The following is a 12,720-nucleotide window of genomic DNA, read 5'->3' on the forward strand; positions in this document are numbered from 1 at the left end:
AATTGGGTATTCTATATTTTGACTCAATTCTGACACTATCTACCCAGAGATAGCATCAGACTCCACAGATTAAGGGCTCCGTCCTACAAATGGGTGTCCCGCCACCCTTGCTTCAGATTCCAGTTGAAAATCCAGGCTGTCTCCTGGGCTTCTGACAAGCTGTAGACTGGAAGTTCCCACCACCTCCTCCTTGGGTTTGATTAATCTGCTAGAGTGGCTCACGGAACTAAGAGAAACACTTCACTTACTAGATTGCTAGTTTATTCTAAAAGGATAGAACTCAAGAAGAGCCCGATGGAAGACCTGCTTAGGGCAAGGTGTGGGGGAAGGGGCACGGGCTTCCATGCGCTCCCCGCGTGCACCACTATCCCCAAATCTGCAAGTATTCACCAACCGGGAAGCTCTCCAAAGCCCCTCCTCTTGGGGGATTTGATGGAGGCTTCATTATACAGGCATGGGTGATTAAATCATTGGCCATTGAGGACTGAGTCAGCCTCCAGCCTCTCTCCCCTTCCTGGAGGTCACGGGGGCAGGACTGAAAGTCCTGACCCTTTAATCACCTGGTTGGTTTTCCAGGCAACCAGCCCCCATCCTCAGGTGTAGTTCCCAAGTCACCTCATTAACATGACGCAAGGCGTCTATCACTTTCTACACTTAGGACATTCCAAGGGTTTTAGGAGCTCTGAGCGTACAACATTAAAGAAGGACAGAATGGCTGCCCACTCACAGTGTGGGATCTCTTTTCATTGGAGTCCCAGTTGAGCCCTTACTATGTGCCAAGCCCCGTCCCACAAACTGGGAATGCATCAGTTAACAAAGCAAAGGTTCCTCACCTTGTGAAACTGGCATTCTGGTGAGAGACTCAATAACAACTAAAATGAGTATGCGGATTACGTTGTGTGTGAGGTGGTAAGTGATGCGGAAGAAAGGAAAAGTAGAGTGTAGGAGGAAACTGGGATTTGGGCAATGAGTTTGCCATTTTAGGTAGGGTGGTTATAACAGGCCTTTCGGAGGAAGCATTTGACCAAAATTGAGGTCAGGGAACAGGCTATGTGGCTGTCTGGGAAAAGAGCATTTCAGGAAGGGAGAACAAACGTGAGAAAGTCCTAAGGCAGGAGGGACCCGGATAGTAGATGAGGTTGAGGTAAAGAGGCACAGAGGATTTTAAGCAGAGAAAGGCCATTTAAAAAAAATGTTTATTTATTTATTTTGAGAGAGGGTGGGGGGAGAGGAGCTCATGTGCCGACAGGGAAAGGGGAGAGAGGGCGAGAGAGGATCCCAAGCAGACTCAGAGCTGGAACCCACGAACCACAAGATCATGACTTGAATACAAATCAAGAGTTGGACGCTTAACCGACTGAGCCACCCAGGTGCCCTGAGAAAGGACATTTTGAACGGGTCACTCTGGGGCACCTGGGTGGCTCAGCTGAGCATCTGACTCTGGATTTTGGCTCCGGTCATGATCCCAGGGTTGTGGGATCAAGCCCACATGTTGGGCTCCATGCTGAGTGTGGAGCCTGTTTAAGATTCTCTCTCTCTCGCTCGCTCTCCCTTTGCTCCTCTCCCCTGCTCATGCTTTCTCCAAAATAAAAAAAGAAAAAGAAAAAAGGTCACTCTGGCTGCAAAGTTAATAAGTCTCTAAGAGACTTATTTCCTATAGAAGCTTCCAAACATTCTGTTTATCAGCTCATCAAAAAGCACAGTGAATGGCAGTTAAAGACAACCATATTGTCACCCTTTAGCTATTGGCAGCTGATGTGCCTATACCCTCACTGTGCCAAGTGCCAGGCACTGAGCCAAGCGCTTTCTCATTTAATCCTTCCAATACCTCTATGATATTGTCACCATGATTAGCTCTATTTTAAAATTTTTTTTAAAAAGTGGGGGTCGCCTGAGTGGCTCAGTCGGTCAAGCGTCTGACTTCGGCTCAGGTCATGCATGGTCTTGCGGTTCGTGAGTTCGAGCCCCGCGTCCGGCTCTCTGCTGACAGCTCAGAGCCTGGAGCCTGCTTCGGATTCTGTGTGTCTCCCTCGCTCTCTCTGCCCTTCCCTGCTCGCACCCTGTCACTCTCTCTCTCTCTCAAATATAAATAAATAAATAAATAAATAAAATAAAATTTAAAAAATTAAAATAAAAAAAGGAAATTGCAAAATTAGTGACTGGTCCAAGTTTCAGATGAAGTAAATAAAGCAAGCGGGATTCTTGAAAGCTGTAACTTAAAGAATTCCTCCCAATTTGAAGAAACACTGCCTAAGCAAGGCTTAGTACCCCAATACTCAGGAACCAAAGACGGTGATGGTAGGGGGGTTGGGAGGACCATAAGGGCTTAGTTCCACCACCACATGCCTCTTTTAAAAGTTCTATTTAGCCGTTACACCACAAACTTACGGACACCGTAACTGGACTGACTTCCAGACCACTGATTCCGAAGTTTCCCTGTAGAGCTTGGCCTCCGTGGGGTTTGTTCTGTACAGATTTGGGCTTTTAAGGGGGCAGCACCCCCCTTAAAACGGACTTTTCTCTAAGGGGTACCTCTCAAGCTGTGGTGATTTAAAAACCCACCCAGGCAGTGTGCTCAGAGGGAAGTCCCCAGGACCAGTGCCGGTGTGTGACAAGGTAAGGAGGGAAACTGAAAATGTTTATGAACTTCAGGAGCCATCTTACAGAGTAGTTTTATGTCTGCTGAATCTAATAAATTGGGGCTTGTATTTAGTATACCTTGGTTTTAAACTTCACTTTCCATAGAACTTCATTTTCTAGTGTTTAACGTGAGAGCCTGAATAGACACATCTAAAAATAGGACTCTGACCCACAACTTGCAGCAGCCTAGCTAGAAAACCAACCCCTTATCTGTAGTCATCTGCCTAGGAAGCCTGCCTGCTAGAAGTCAGACTTGCAGGAAGCCGGGCTGCTGGCTTCAATAACCACCCAGGAAAGTAAACAATAAAGACTGTAACAATTGCCCCCAAATGGCCAGGGCGTGATTAACAACTCACAGCTTCCCTAATTTTTCTCCCGACCTGGGTCCAACGAAAGCCATACATGGCTAACTGGCGATGGCCAGGGATCACACAGCACGTCCCACTTCTAACTAGTCTCCCTACCGCTTCCCCTGCAGCCTCCAACGAGGGCACGCCTGACGCATTCATTCCCTTTTTTCCTCCACCAACCGTTCCCACTCCTCTGCCTGCCTTTGATTTTCTGCCAAAACTCAAGTGATGGTGGCTCTCTTGCATAGCAAGCTCTGAATAAATTGCCTTTGCATTTCTCGTGTGGTTGGTCTTTACTTGTCTTCACATAGTGGACGGAGAAAAAGGAAATAAAGAAAGCAGGAGTCTTCCACCGCAGACGGGGCGGAGGAGCATCTTCCCAGGCTCCGAGGAGCTTTCCCCGCCCTCCCATGCAGGCGGGGACCTTAAGGACCGGAGAGGAGAGAGCATCCCAAACACTAGCCAGGACGGAAGGAATAAGGTGGTTGCCAGACTCTTCGGACCAGGAGTGGAGAATTAGAGGACCGCTACCACTGGCAGGCGCCGCGGAGAGAGTCTAAGCAACGACGCCAGACGCTTTCTGTTCTCTAAAGCGTCCGGGTCTCAGGGCGCGAGTGGAACTTCTGCGCATGCTCCACACGCACGCGCACTCTCGGCACCGCCCCTCCGACGGGTGCTGACGTCACGTCCGGCGACGGCGGGGGCGACGGGGCGCTGGCTAACCGGGCGCAGGTGGCCCGTAGCCTCCCTCCGCCCCGGGGTCCGCCCTCGGGCGCGCCCGTCCCCTCGGCGGCCTTCACGTCGCCTCCCCTGCCCGCCGGCCGGTCAGCGCGCTGGGCCTGGTTTCCGCCGCCTCCCCCCGGACCACTTAGTCTCAACCCGGGTGTGGTTTCCACTGCTAGAGGTGAAGCATAACAGGGAGAGTGGGACCTGGGGTCGTGGAGCAGGGTGTGTTGACTTTTCCTCAGGTGGACGCTGAGGGGCCGGCGTGTAAATTACAGGATTTTCCTCCGGGAGGACCTGTAGCCATCGTAGTGCAATCTGAGAATCGTGTGTGTAGGTAACGGGCACCGCACCGCCCTGCAGCTGTTTGCTGCTTTTAAAGAAATCCCCGAACTCATTTGGCGTTTTAGTGCTTTGGAATTTTTTTTTTAATTTTTTTTAATGCTTATTTATTTTTGAGAGAGAGAGAGAGAGAGAGAGAGAGAGCGAGCATGAACACGGGAGGAGCAGAGAGATAGGAAGGCACAGAATCAGAAGCAGGCTTCAGGCTCAGAGCTGTCAGCACAGAGCCCAACGAGGGGCTCGAACTCACAAACCGCGAGATCACGACCTGAGCCAAAGTCTGATGCTTACCCACTGAGCCACCCTGGAATTTTTGTTTTTTTTTTCGTTTTTGTTTTTGTTTAAAACGTGTGGTCCCCAAAGCTCAGAACCCTTTAGAATTTCTCCTTTTTAACGAATCTTTACCTTTCCTGAGACCGAAGGGGTGCAGAGTTTTCGATAAGGAAGACCTTGGCTTGTCTGGAACTCAACCCTCCCTTCCTCGCTGGGGACTTGTCAGGATTTCTAAAACCTGAGGATTAGACTCCTTTTTGCACTGACATTTTAAGTATTTGATTTCAGGCAGTGCAATACTTTCTGAAAAATGCCTTACATCCATTTTATTCTTAAAATGCCAACCTAATCTCACCTTTCCCCCCCGATGTCTTGCAGTCAGTCCTATGAACGTTATTGTGAAAGAACCTGACACCGCTGAACTTTTTGAGTCCCAATGCCAGATTTTAAGTCGTTATTCTGTCTTCAGTTCTGTGGCATCGTTTATTAATAGGCTTCACTCCTGCCCCCCTTCTGGTTTACAATTCAGTGCTGTTCGTCTCTTGTGGGCTCTGATTTCGATAACTGCATTTGATAGGATTGTGTTTAAAGGAAAACTAAGTGAGAAGCTTGTTTTGTTGTTGTTGTTTTTACTTTTTTTATAGTTTAGTTTTTCATTTCACAGAATGCCCATTTGAAAATATGGCAAAGCAAAAGAAAGGAAATCACCCAGAATCCTACCTAAAGACACATTGCCTGCATTTTAGAATATAGTTTCATTTTTTTAATGCATAATATTTGTAAAAACAAAAACAATTCCTAGTGGAGACTGTTTGGTAACCCCTTTTGTATGACATCTTGTCCTCGTATTTCACTAGTGTTTTGTTTTGGTTTTTTTTCCCTCTTTTCTTTGAACGTGTATAATGGCCAGGAACTCCCATAAGTAAAGTAGGAGCCTTAGTGCATGCACCTTGTGAAATCTATTTTAGCAGCTCAGAGGACTTTAGTTTTATGTCCTGGTTTTTGGCCAAGGAACATAGGTGAGGTGGTGTTAGTTGTTTAAAATGAGACATTTAGGGGCGCCTGGGTGGCTCAGTATTTAAGTGACTCTTGATTTCAGATCAGGTCATGATCTCATGGTTTGTGAGGTCCAGCCCTGTTCATCTCTGTGCTGACAGCGTGGAGCCTGCTTGGGATTCTCTCTCTGTCTGTCTGTCTGTCTCTGTCTCTCTCTGCCCCTCCGTTTCTCTCTCTCTCAAAATAAATGAATAAACATTAAAAAAATAGATAATGTTCAGTCCTATGCAAAGGCAGCCAGTTTATTTTAGTATATTGAATTCGTGGGGGAAGTTTGAGAAAATCATTGGAAAAGTTCCCAAATTGTCCAGTCTCTTGTTTGTAAGCTCACTCTTTCCCTCTCCCTACTCTTTCTCTCTCCAAGAATGAAACATGACTGAGGACTCTCAGAGAAACTTCCGTTCAGTGTATTATGAGAAAGTGGGGTTTCGTGGAGTTGAAGAAAAGAAATCATTGGAGATTCTCCTAAAAGATGACCGGCTCGGTGAGTTTTACAAGTTAGATTGAGGTTATTGGGTTTTAGTCGTCCCAGCTGTCCTGAAAGAAGTGGTATCTTAAAAGACATTCAGAAGTATTTGTTACCTGCTGTATCTTTTAGTGATAGGATGACAGGTAAATGTGTATTTTGGGAGAGGTTATGGATTTTTCAAGCTTCTATTTGCTGAGGCTGAGTCGGATGTCTTTGAGAGGACTGTTAAGAAGGCTGTGGTATTTTTTCTCATATTAGACCCATATATTTCCTCTGTTTTCAGAGCTGTTATCATAGCTTCTGGGTAAATTCATAACTCTCCAGACGATTTTTCTCCGATGCAAATACTGTGAGACTACATTATGTGTTGACATCTTAGTTGCTTTGTAGTAATAATAAGGTCTGTTCTGCTGACTAAAGTAAAATAAACTGAACCATAGGTAAAAATAGTACTTTATATGCATAGAATGCTTCTAAAATTTCAAAACCATTTCCCTCCTGATCTTTGTGTTTAAGCATGGCTGGAATTTTTTTTTTTTTTTAAAAGACAAAGCTTTTTTTTTTTTAATGTTTATTTTTGAGACAGAGAGAGACAGAGCATGAATGGGGGGAGGGTCAGAGAGAGAAGGAGACACAGAATCAGAAGCAGGCTCCAGGTTCTGAGCTGTCAGCACAGAGCCCAACGCGGGGCTCAAACTCATGGACCACGAGATCACGACCTGGGCCGACGGCGGACGCTTAACCGACTGAGCCACCCAGGCACCCCAAGCATGGCTGGAATTTGACGAGCACAGAGAATTGAGGTTCAGGACAGTTGAGTGTGGTTTGTTGGAGAATGTGGGGATCTAAGGGCTGACCATGCCATTCACTAGCTCTGCTAACTAAAGTCACTTAACTGCTTGGGGCTTCAGTTTCTGCAGCTTTAAAACAATAACTACCCAACAAGCTTGCAGTGTGGATTAAATGAAATTCTGTAAATAGTGACTACTGCTAATGTGACACAGGGAACGTAGTAATGTATGCAACATGCATCTCCTAGGCTGTGAAGCACTGATTGTTTTCAAGTAGCCAGTTGGTGAAACACCCGGGCTAGAAATCAGACCAGTGTTGCCTTTTCTAGATTTACTGACTTACTAGACATCCTCTGGAGAAGTGTCTTACTGTACTTGAATTAAACAAACAAAAAACCAAAATGCACTTTCGTGTCGTCAGCATAAAAAGTTTCTAACCAATTGTTCTTTGTTTCTTCCTCTAGATATCGAGAAACTTTGTACTTTTAGTCAGAGATTCCCTCTCCCGTCCATGTACCGTGCGTTGGTATGGAAGGTGCTTCTAGGTATGAGACTCAAGAGTTGGAAGATTTATCTTCAAAAATGTTGAGTGATGGGATGTTTGTCATTCTTATCAGTCAGGAAAGAGAGGATTCTTCTAGGCCCTTTGCTGCATATTGGGCCTACTGTCAGGAGACTGAATTATTGCTCACTGTGAAAGCCTTTAAGAAGGTGATTTCAGTAGCGGTACGTTAAATATTACTCTCCGGCGTCAGTAATAATAGAAGAGGAAGGAAGGTGTGTTCCTGAAACAAGGTGCGGGGAGAGCATTGGACTGGAGCAAGAGCTGGCCTGGGCTTCACTGTCAACTGGGTGAACCTGAGGAAGACCCCGGCTAGGCCTCAGCTCTCGCACCTGTAAAATGAGGTTACTGAGCTAAATTAAATTAACTCCTAGGTTGTGGCTCTCAATTGGTTATTTCTGTGGTTCCCAGCTCTAGGGGGTCTAACTTCCTGATGAGTGCTAGCAGAGTCAGAAAGAAATGGAGGCGTTTTTACTTCCTAGAAGCATAAATGGATACATTCCAGTGACGAGTGGCTGAAGGAGAAGGAGAAATGCGCCTGCTCAGTTTCCGTGGGAGAAAAAGTGTATTAGGGGCCACAGGTGACTGGCCTTTTGAGCCAAGTGTTTTTTCCTCGATTTCTGCTGGGCCTGCTGATGCTTATAATACCTGTCCGTTGCCATCCTCCTTTTCTTTCTTCCTTAAACAAACAAACAATTCGAGTACTCGCCAAATTCTCCTGTGAGGTAGGTATTAATATCCCAGTTTTGCAGATGGGGAAAAAAGACTGCGAGGCTAAATCCCTTGCCTGGGGCCTTCTAGTCTGTACGTGGCAGAGCTAGGATTCGAACTTAGGTTGGTGGAGCCCGTTTGAAGGTAAGATAGACTGTCGGCCCCGTTCTCTTTCCAAAATGTACTGTATTTGCAGGACTTGAGACATCTGCTGTCCTAAGTCTGATTATGTAATGTGGAGGCAGCGAGCAAGCACAGTCCATTCTAGAAAGTGGAATGCCTTGCTTTGTCGTGCGTCCCGACAGTCTTTGAGCTCTCGTATGTCTGGTGGGTGACAGTGCGGTTACTGCCCAGAGAGCAGGTATCAACTATTTTAGTGTTTCTTACATCTTGAGCCTTTGTTCTTAAATCTTGGTGTTTCCAGTGGCCATCAAAATAAATGCCTTCCAGGGATGCTGACACACTTTCTGCTGGGAAATACTATGTGTCTTATCAGTTACTAACACCAGTGGATTGGGTGGCAGACGTACAGTTGCGCTTTGTGACACGTCGAGAGTGTCCAGGCTTGTTCGTCACCCCTGTTTTCCCCACTTGTCTTTACCAGGTAAGTCTGTGTTGTTATTTTTGTGGTAAAGACACTGGAGATTTGCAGCCGCCATGCCGTGTAAGGAGACAGGCTGACTCTTCCTAGAACAGGGGTTGATTACTCAGGGACCTTGTCAGGCCTGCTGATACCATTTCAGGGAACTGTCAGAACTTTAGAACTAGCTCTTTGAGGTTGAACATGGGAGGCACTGTGCTGCCTCAAGTAGTATGAGGAGGGTGTAATTACAGCTGTTTAATCTTTATGAGCCCAGATTTGGGGGACATGGAGGAGTTAGTTAGGACATTGGGAGTCAGACATGTTAGTGTATTCCCTTGGCTTTTGCGGAAGCCTGGTACGGAACTCCAAAGCTAAGGTAGGTAAAGCTTTCTGTCAGGACAAAGAACATTGAAGCAAGTTAGATGTTAACATTGCGTCATGTTAGCTAAAGTCTCTTGCGCTCACCCACCTTTTGTTTTCCAGACTGTTCTTTAGCATACTGTATCTGTGGTGTTTTCTACTAAAAGAGTGATCCTTATCAGATGTACGCTAACACTTAACGCTGGCTTAGTATGTGTTGTGTACTTTCGAAGCACTTTATATAATTTTTTATCCATTACAGCAACTGTATGACACATATTATTAGTCTCATTTTTCAGATGGAGAAGCTCAGCCTTCTCTAAGGGGAGATTGAGTAAGTGGCCGACAGCCGTCCAGCCACTTAATTGTAGAGCTAGAGTTCAAACCCAGGAACTTGGACTCCAGAGTCCATGTTCCTGTACAGTCTTGTTACATTTAATGAGGCCGGAATAAATACGTTTTTTTTTTTATAGCAGAATTTAGAGCCTTGAAAATTCATTGTCAGCGTTTTACAAACCTGTTTGACCCTGGCATCCTTCTTTCCATGCGAGCTTTTAGGGCTCGTGTTGTGCAGAGGACGCTCGGTGAGATGCTTACCCGTCCCATTTCCCACCTCTGACAGCTGAGGAAACAAGTTCGCAGAGAGACATTTTGAGAGTCCTGCTGTTCTCACACGTGGGACTAGAAACTATGTTTTTGCTGAAAGCCTGTCCGGTGCTCCTCCCACTCTGCTCTTTCCATGCCATTTGTTTGTAAAAAAGATGGTTTTTGCCCCCAAACCTCATAGGTAGGCATGTTTAAATGAGCCAGTGAGCATAAAATGGCATCAGAATATGATGTAAGGTGGTCTCATCAGTGAGAATCAGAGATTTCTGTGGTCCCCAAGCTAGGCTACTTTGTGAGCAAGTTTTGATCATCGGGGAAGAGAAGGATTTGATAAGTTGGTGCTGGTCCTGAGATGAGGGGCCTGTATGGTTGGCTAGGGCAGCCGTAACTAAATACCACAGACCGGGCTGCTTAAACAACAGTTTATGTTCTCTCAGTTCTGGAGACTGAGAAATCCAAGATCAAGGTGCTGGCTGGTTTGGTTCTTGGTGAGGCCTCACTTGGCTTGTAGATGGCCACCATCCCGATCTGTCCCCACATGGCAGAGAGAGAGACAGCAAATGGTGTCGCTTCCTTCTCTTGTAAGGGCCCGAGCTCTGTTGGATTGCAGTCCACCCTTACAGCCTCATTTAACCTTAATCTGCTTCTAGGCGCTGTCTCCACATTTAGCCACACTGGGGTCGGAGCTTTAACATCTGCATTTTGGGGGAAGCAGTTCAGTGCATAGCAGGAGCAACATGCAACAACTGGAGACCAGTCCGTAGGAGCCGAGGGTGGCCCCGGGCTGACAACCATACATTTAATTACATCATCTTGATGTAATTAATTGATCACGATGTGGTTATCGTGAGTTTAAGTGGCACACTTATTCAAGGGCTTTATGATGCCATTGCATTTCTCTTAAATATCAATGATGCAGGTACCATTGAAATAATGATAGTACTTAAAATTTAAGATTGCTTTATAGAGAGAATTTCTAAAACAGAATCTGTATGGTAACTAAATATCTGTGTGATTCTAGTCTGATTGTAATGGGCAGCTTCTCACTTGATTCTCTCCAATAAAGGGGGGATTTGGATTTGCATCTCAGTGTTTTTGCACTTTCTTTCCCCCCCTCCGTCTCCATATAGGGATCCTGCCTCCACACCATGAGTCCCATGCCCAGGTGATGTTGTACCGCAAGGAGCAGTACTGTGACGTCCTTCACGCCCTGAAAGTCGTTCGCTGTGTCACTGAGGCCACGCCTCAGGTTGAAGTCTATCTCCGCATGTACCAGCTGGAGTCTGGAAAGTTGCCTCGAAGTCCTTCCTTTCCACTGGTTAGTGGTACTTTTGTTTAACACTTAGTTCAAGTCTAGACTGTCCCATCCTGCTAGCATTTGACTACATCATATTTTACCTTAGAAACTCTCAGTGGCTCTCCTCTCTCTGGGAAATAAAAGCAATACATCTTTCCCTGGCGTTCGTGGCCCTGCACATTCCTACTCAATCTAATTTTTTAAAATACATTTTATTTTGAAATAATTGCAAACTTGCAAGAATACTAAGAATTCCTATATACTCCTTACCCAAGTTTCTCCATCATTAATATCTTACCATGTTTGCTTTGTTGTTTTCCCTGTGTTACGTATACATATTTTCTTCTAAACCATATGAAAATAAGATGCAGACATGATATTCCATTACTTGAAATTCCTTCAGTATATACTTCCTAAAGAAAATAACATTCCCCTAGGTCACCACAGTATAGGATAACCATAGTATAATCATTGAAAACGAAGTTTACATTGATACAGTATTAAGATCTGATCTTCAGACTCCATTCACATTTGACTAGTTGTCCCAATAATGCCCTGTATCACCAACCAACAAAAAGTTTTGTTCAGAACTTATCAGACTTTCTTACCAAACTTTCACCCACTAGTTTTAACCTTTGTCGATGATTTAAAAAATATTTTAAGTGTTTTAACTCTTCATTTAAAAACCATTTTAGAAATAGAAAAACTGGCAAAAATAGTATAGTGTTCCCATGTACTTTTACCTAGTGTCACCAGATGTTTCATCTTATATAATTATCAAACCCATAAAATTATCGTTGATAAAATACCACGAATCTGTAAACCTTACTGAATGTCCTGCTGCTTTCCTTTTCTGGGTCTAGAATCCAGTGTGGGCTCACAGGTGGCATCTATTGCCACATCTTCGTCTCCTTTCATCTGGAAAAAGTTCCTTGGTCTGTCTGTGATGACCTTGACACATTTGAAGAGTACTGGGCAGTAGAGCGTGTCTTAGTTTGGGTTCATTTGTTGTTTCCTCATGATTAAAATTCGATTATGAATTTTTGGCAGGAATACTGCAGAAGAATGATACTTAATTACTGTTGCCGCTAACTTTGACCAGTTGGTTAAAGTGGTGTCGGCCCTTTTTCTTCAAAGTAAGATTATTATTTTTCCTTTTGTAACTAAGAAGTCATTTGTGAGGAGATGCTTTGAGACCAAGTCAATGTCCATGCACTAATGATTCCTGCCTGAGGTAACTTTTACTGTGCTGGTTGCCAGATGGTGATTTTCTAACTGCTTTTTTCTTCTGCGTTTATTAATTGGCATTCTTTTATAAGGAAGGGTTTTCCCTTCTCCCTCATTTATTTATTTATGCCAGAATGAATTTATGGTTTCCTCTTTTATTCAATGGCCTGTAATCCATTACTCCTATTATTTACTTGATGTTCAGCTTGTCTCAGATTAGGCCAGTGGGAGCCCCTTCAGATCAACTCCTCTCTCTTTATGATAAGTTCCCATCGTTTTGAGCATTTCTGTACTTTCCGACACAAAAAATATTCCCAACCCATCTTGTATTTTCTCTACCCAAGCCCCAAATCAGCTGTTTCCGTGTTGAATCAAGTGTGGTTTTACAGGGCAGCGGATGTTCTCGTGTTGTTGCTGGTGTGTGGTGGCTTCTAGGTCCTGTCCGTAGACAGAGCTGGGACACATGTGCACCTTCTCTAAATATATAGAATCCTCCACACCCATTCACACACACCCAGGTGTGTTTGTGTGTCTGGCTCTGGGTGTTGGATGCCCCCCGTTCACACTGATCCCTCTGGTTCCAGTCCAGTACCACGAGTGCCTCTAGCCTTCACCCTCCTGTGTGTGCGAGTTCCTTGTCTGACAGTTGCGAATATGAAAGGCTCCGGTCCTCTTTGGTACACTTACTGATCTGCTTGTTCGTCTCGGAACCAGCACTGCCAGCTACCTC

At 45.0% G+C, this 12,720-nt stretch overlaps 1 protein-coding gene across 5 annotated transcripts in view; it reads left to right on the forward strand.

The window, feature by feature from the left end:
• The first annotated feature begins 3,670 nt into the window (after positions 1-3,670).
• Positions 3,671-12,720, forward strand: part of TBC1D7 (TBC1 domain family member 7) — a 28,220-nt gene continuing 19,170 nt past the window's right edge. For 4 of the 5 annotated variants that reach the window (XR_008423041.1, XR_008423042.1, XR_008423043.1 and 1 more), the window contains exons 1-4: positions 3,673-3,894; positions 5,749-5,868; positions 7,109-7,189; positions 10,597-10,784. Coding sequence is in view for 2 of the 5 variants with exons in the window: in XM_019420102.2 (XP_019275647.1) it covers positions 5,757-5,868; positions 7,109-7,189; positions 10,597-10,784 (381 nt within the window). In the remaining 3 variants the exon portion in view is untranslated. Of the gene's footprint in view, positions 3,895-5,748; positions 5,869-7,108; positions 7,190-10,596; positions 10,785-12,720 lie in introns of all 5 variants that reach the window. The other variant, XM_019420104.2, reaches the window with a different exon arrangement.

This window comes from Panthera pardus, unplaced genomic scaffold, assembly GCF_024362965.1.
Source record: "Panthera pardus isolate Hobbes unplaced genomic scaffold, ASM2436296v1 HiC_scaffold_17, whole genome shotgun sequence".
Lineage (NCBI taxonomy): Eukaryota > Metazoa > Chordata > Mammalia > Carnivora > Felidae > Panthera > Panthera pardus.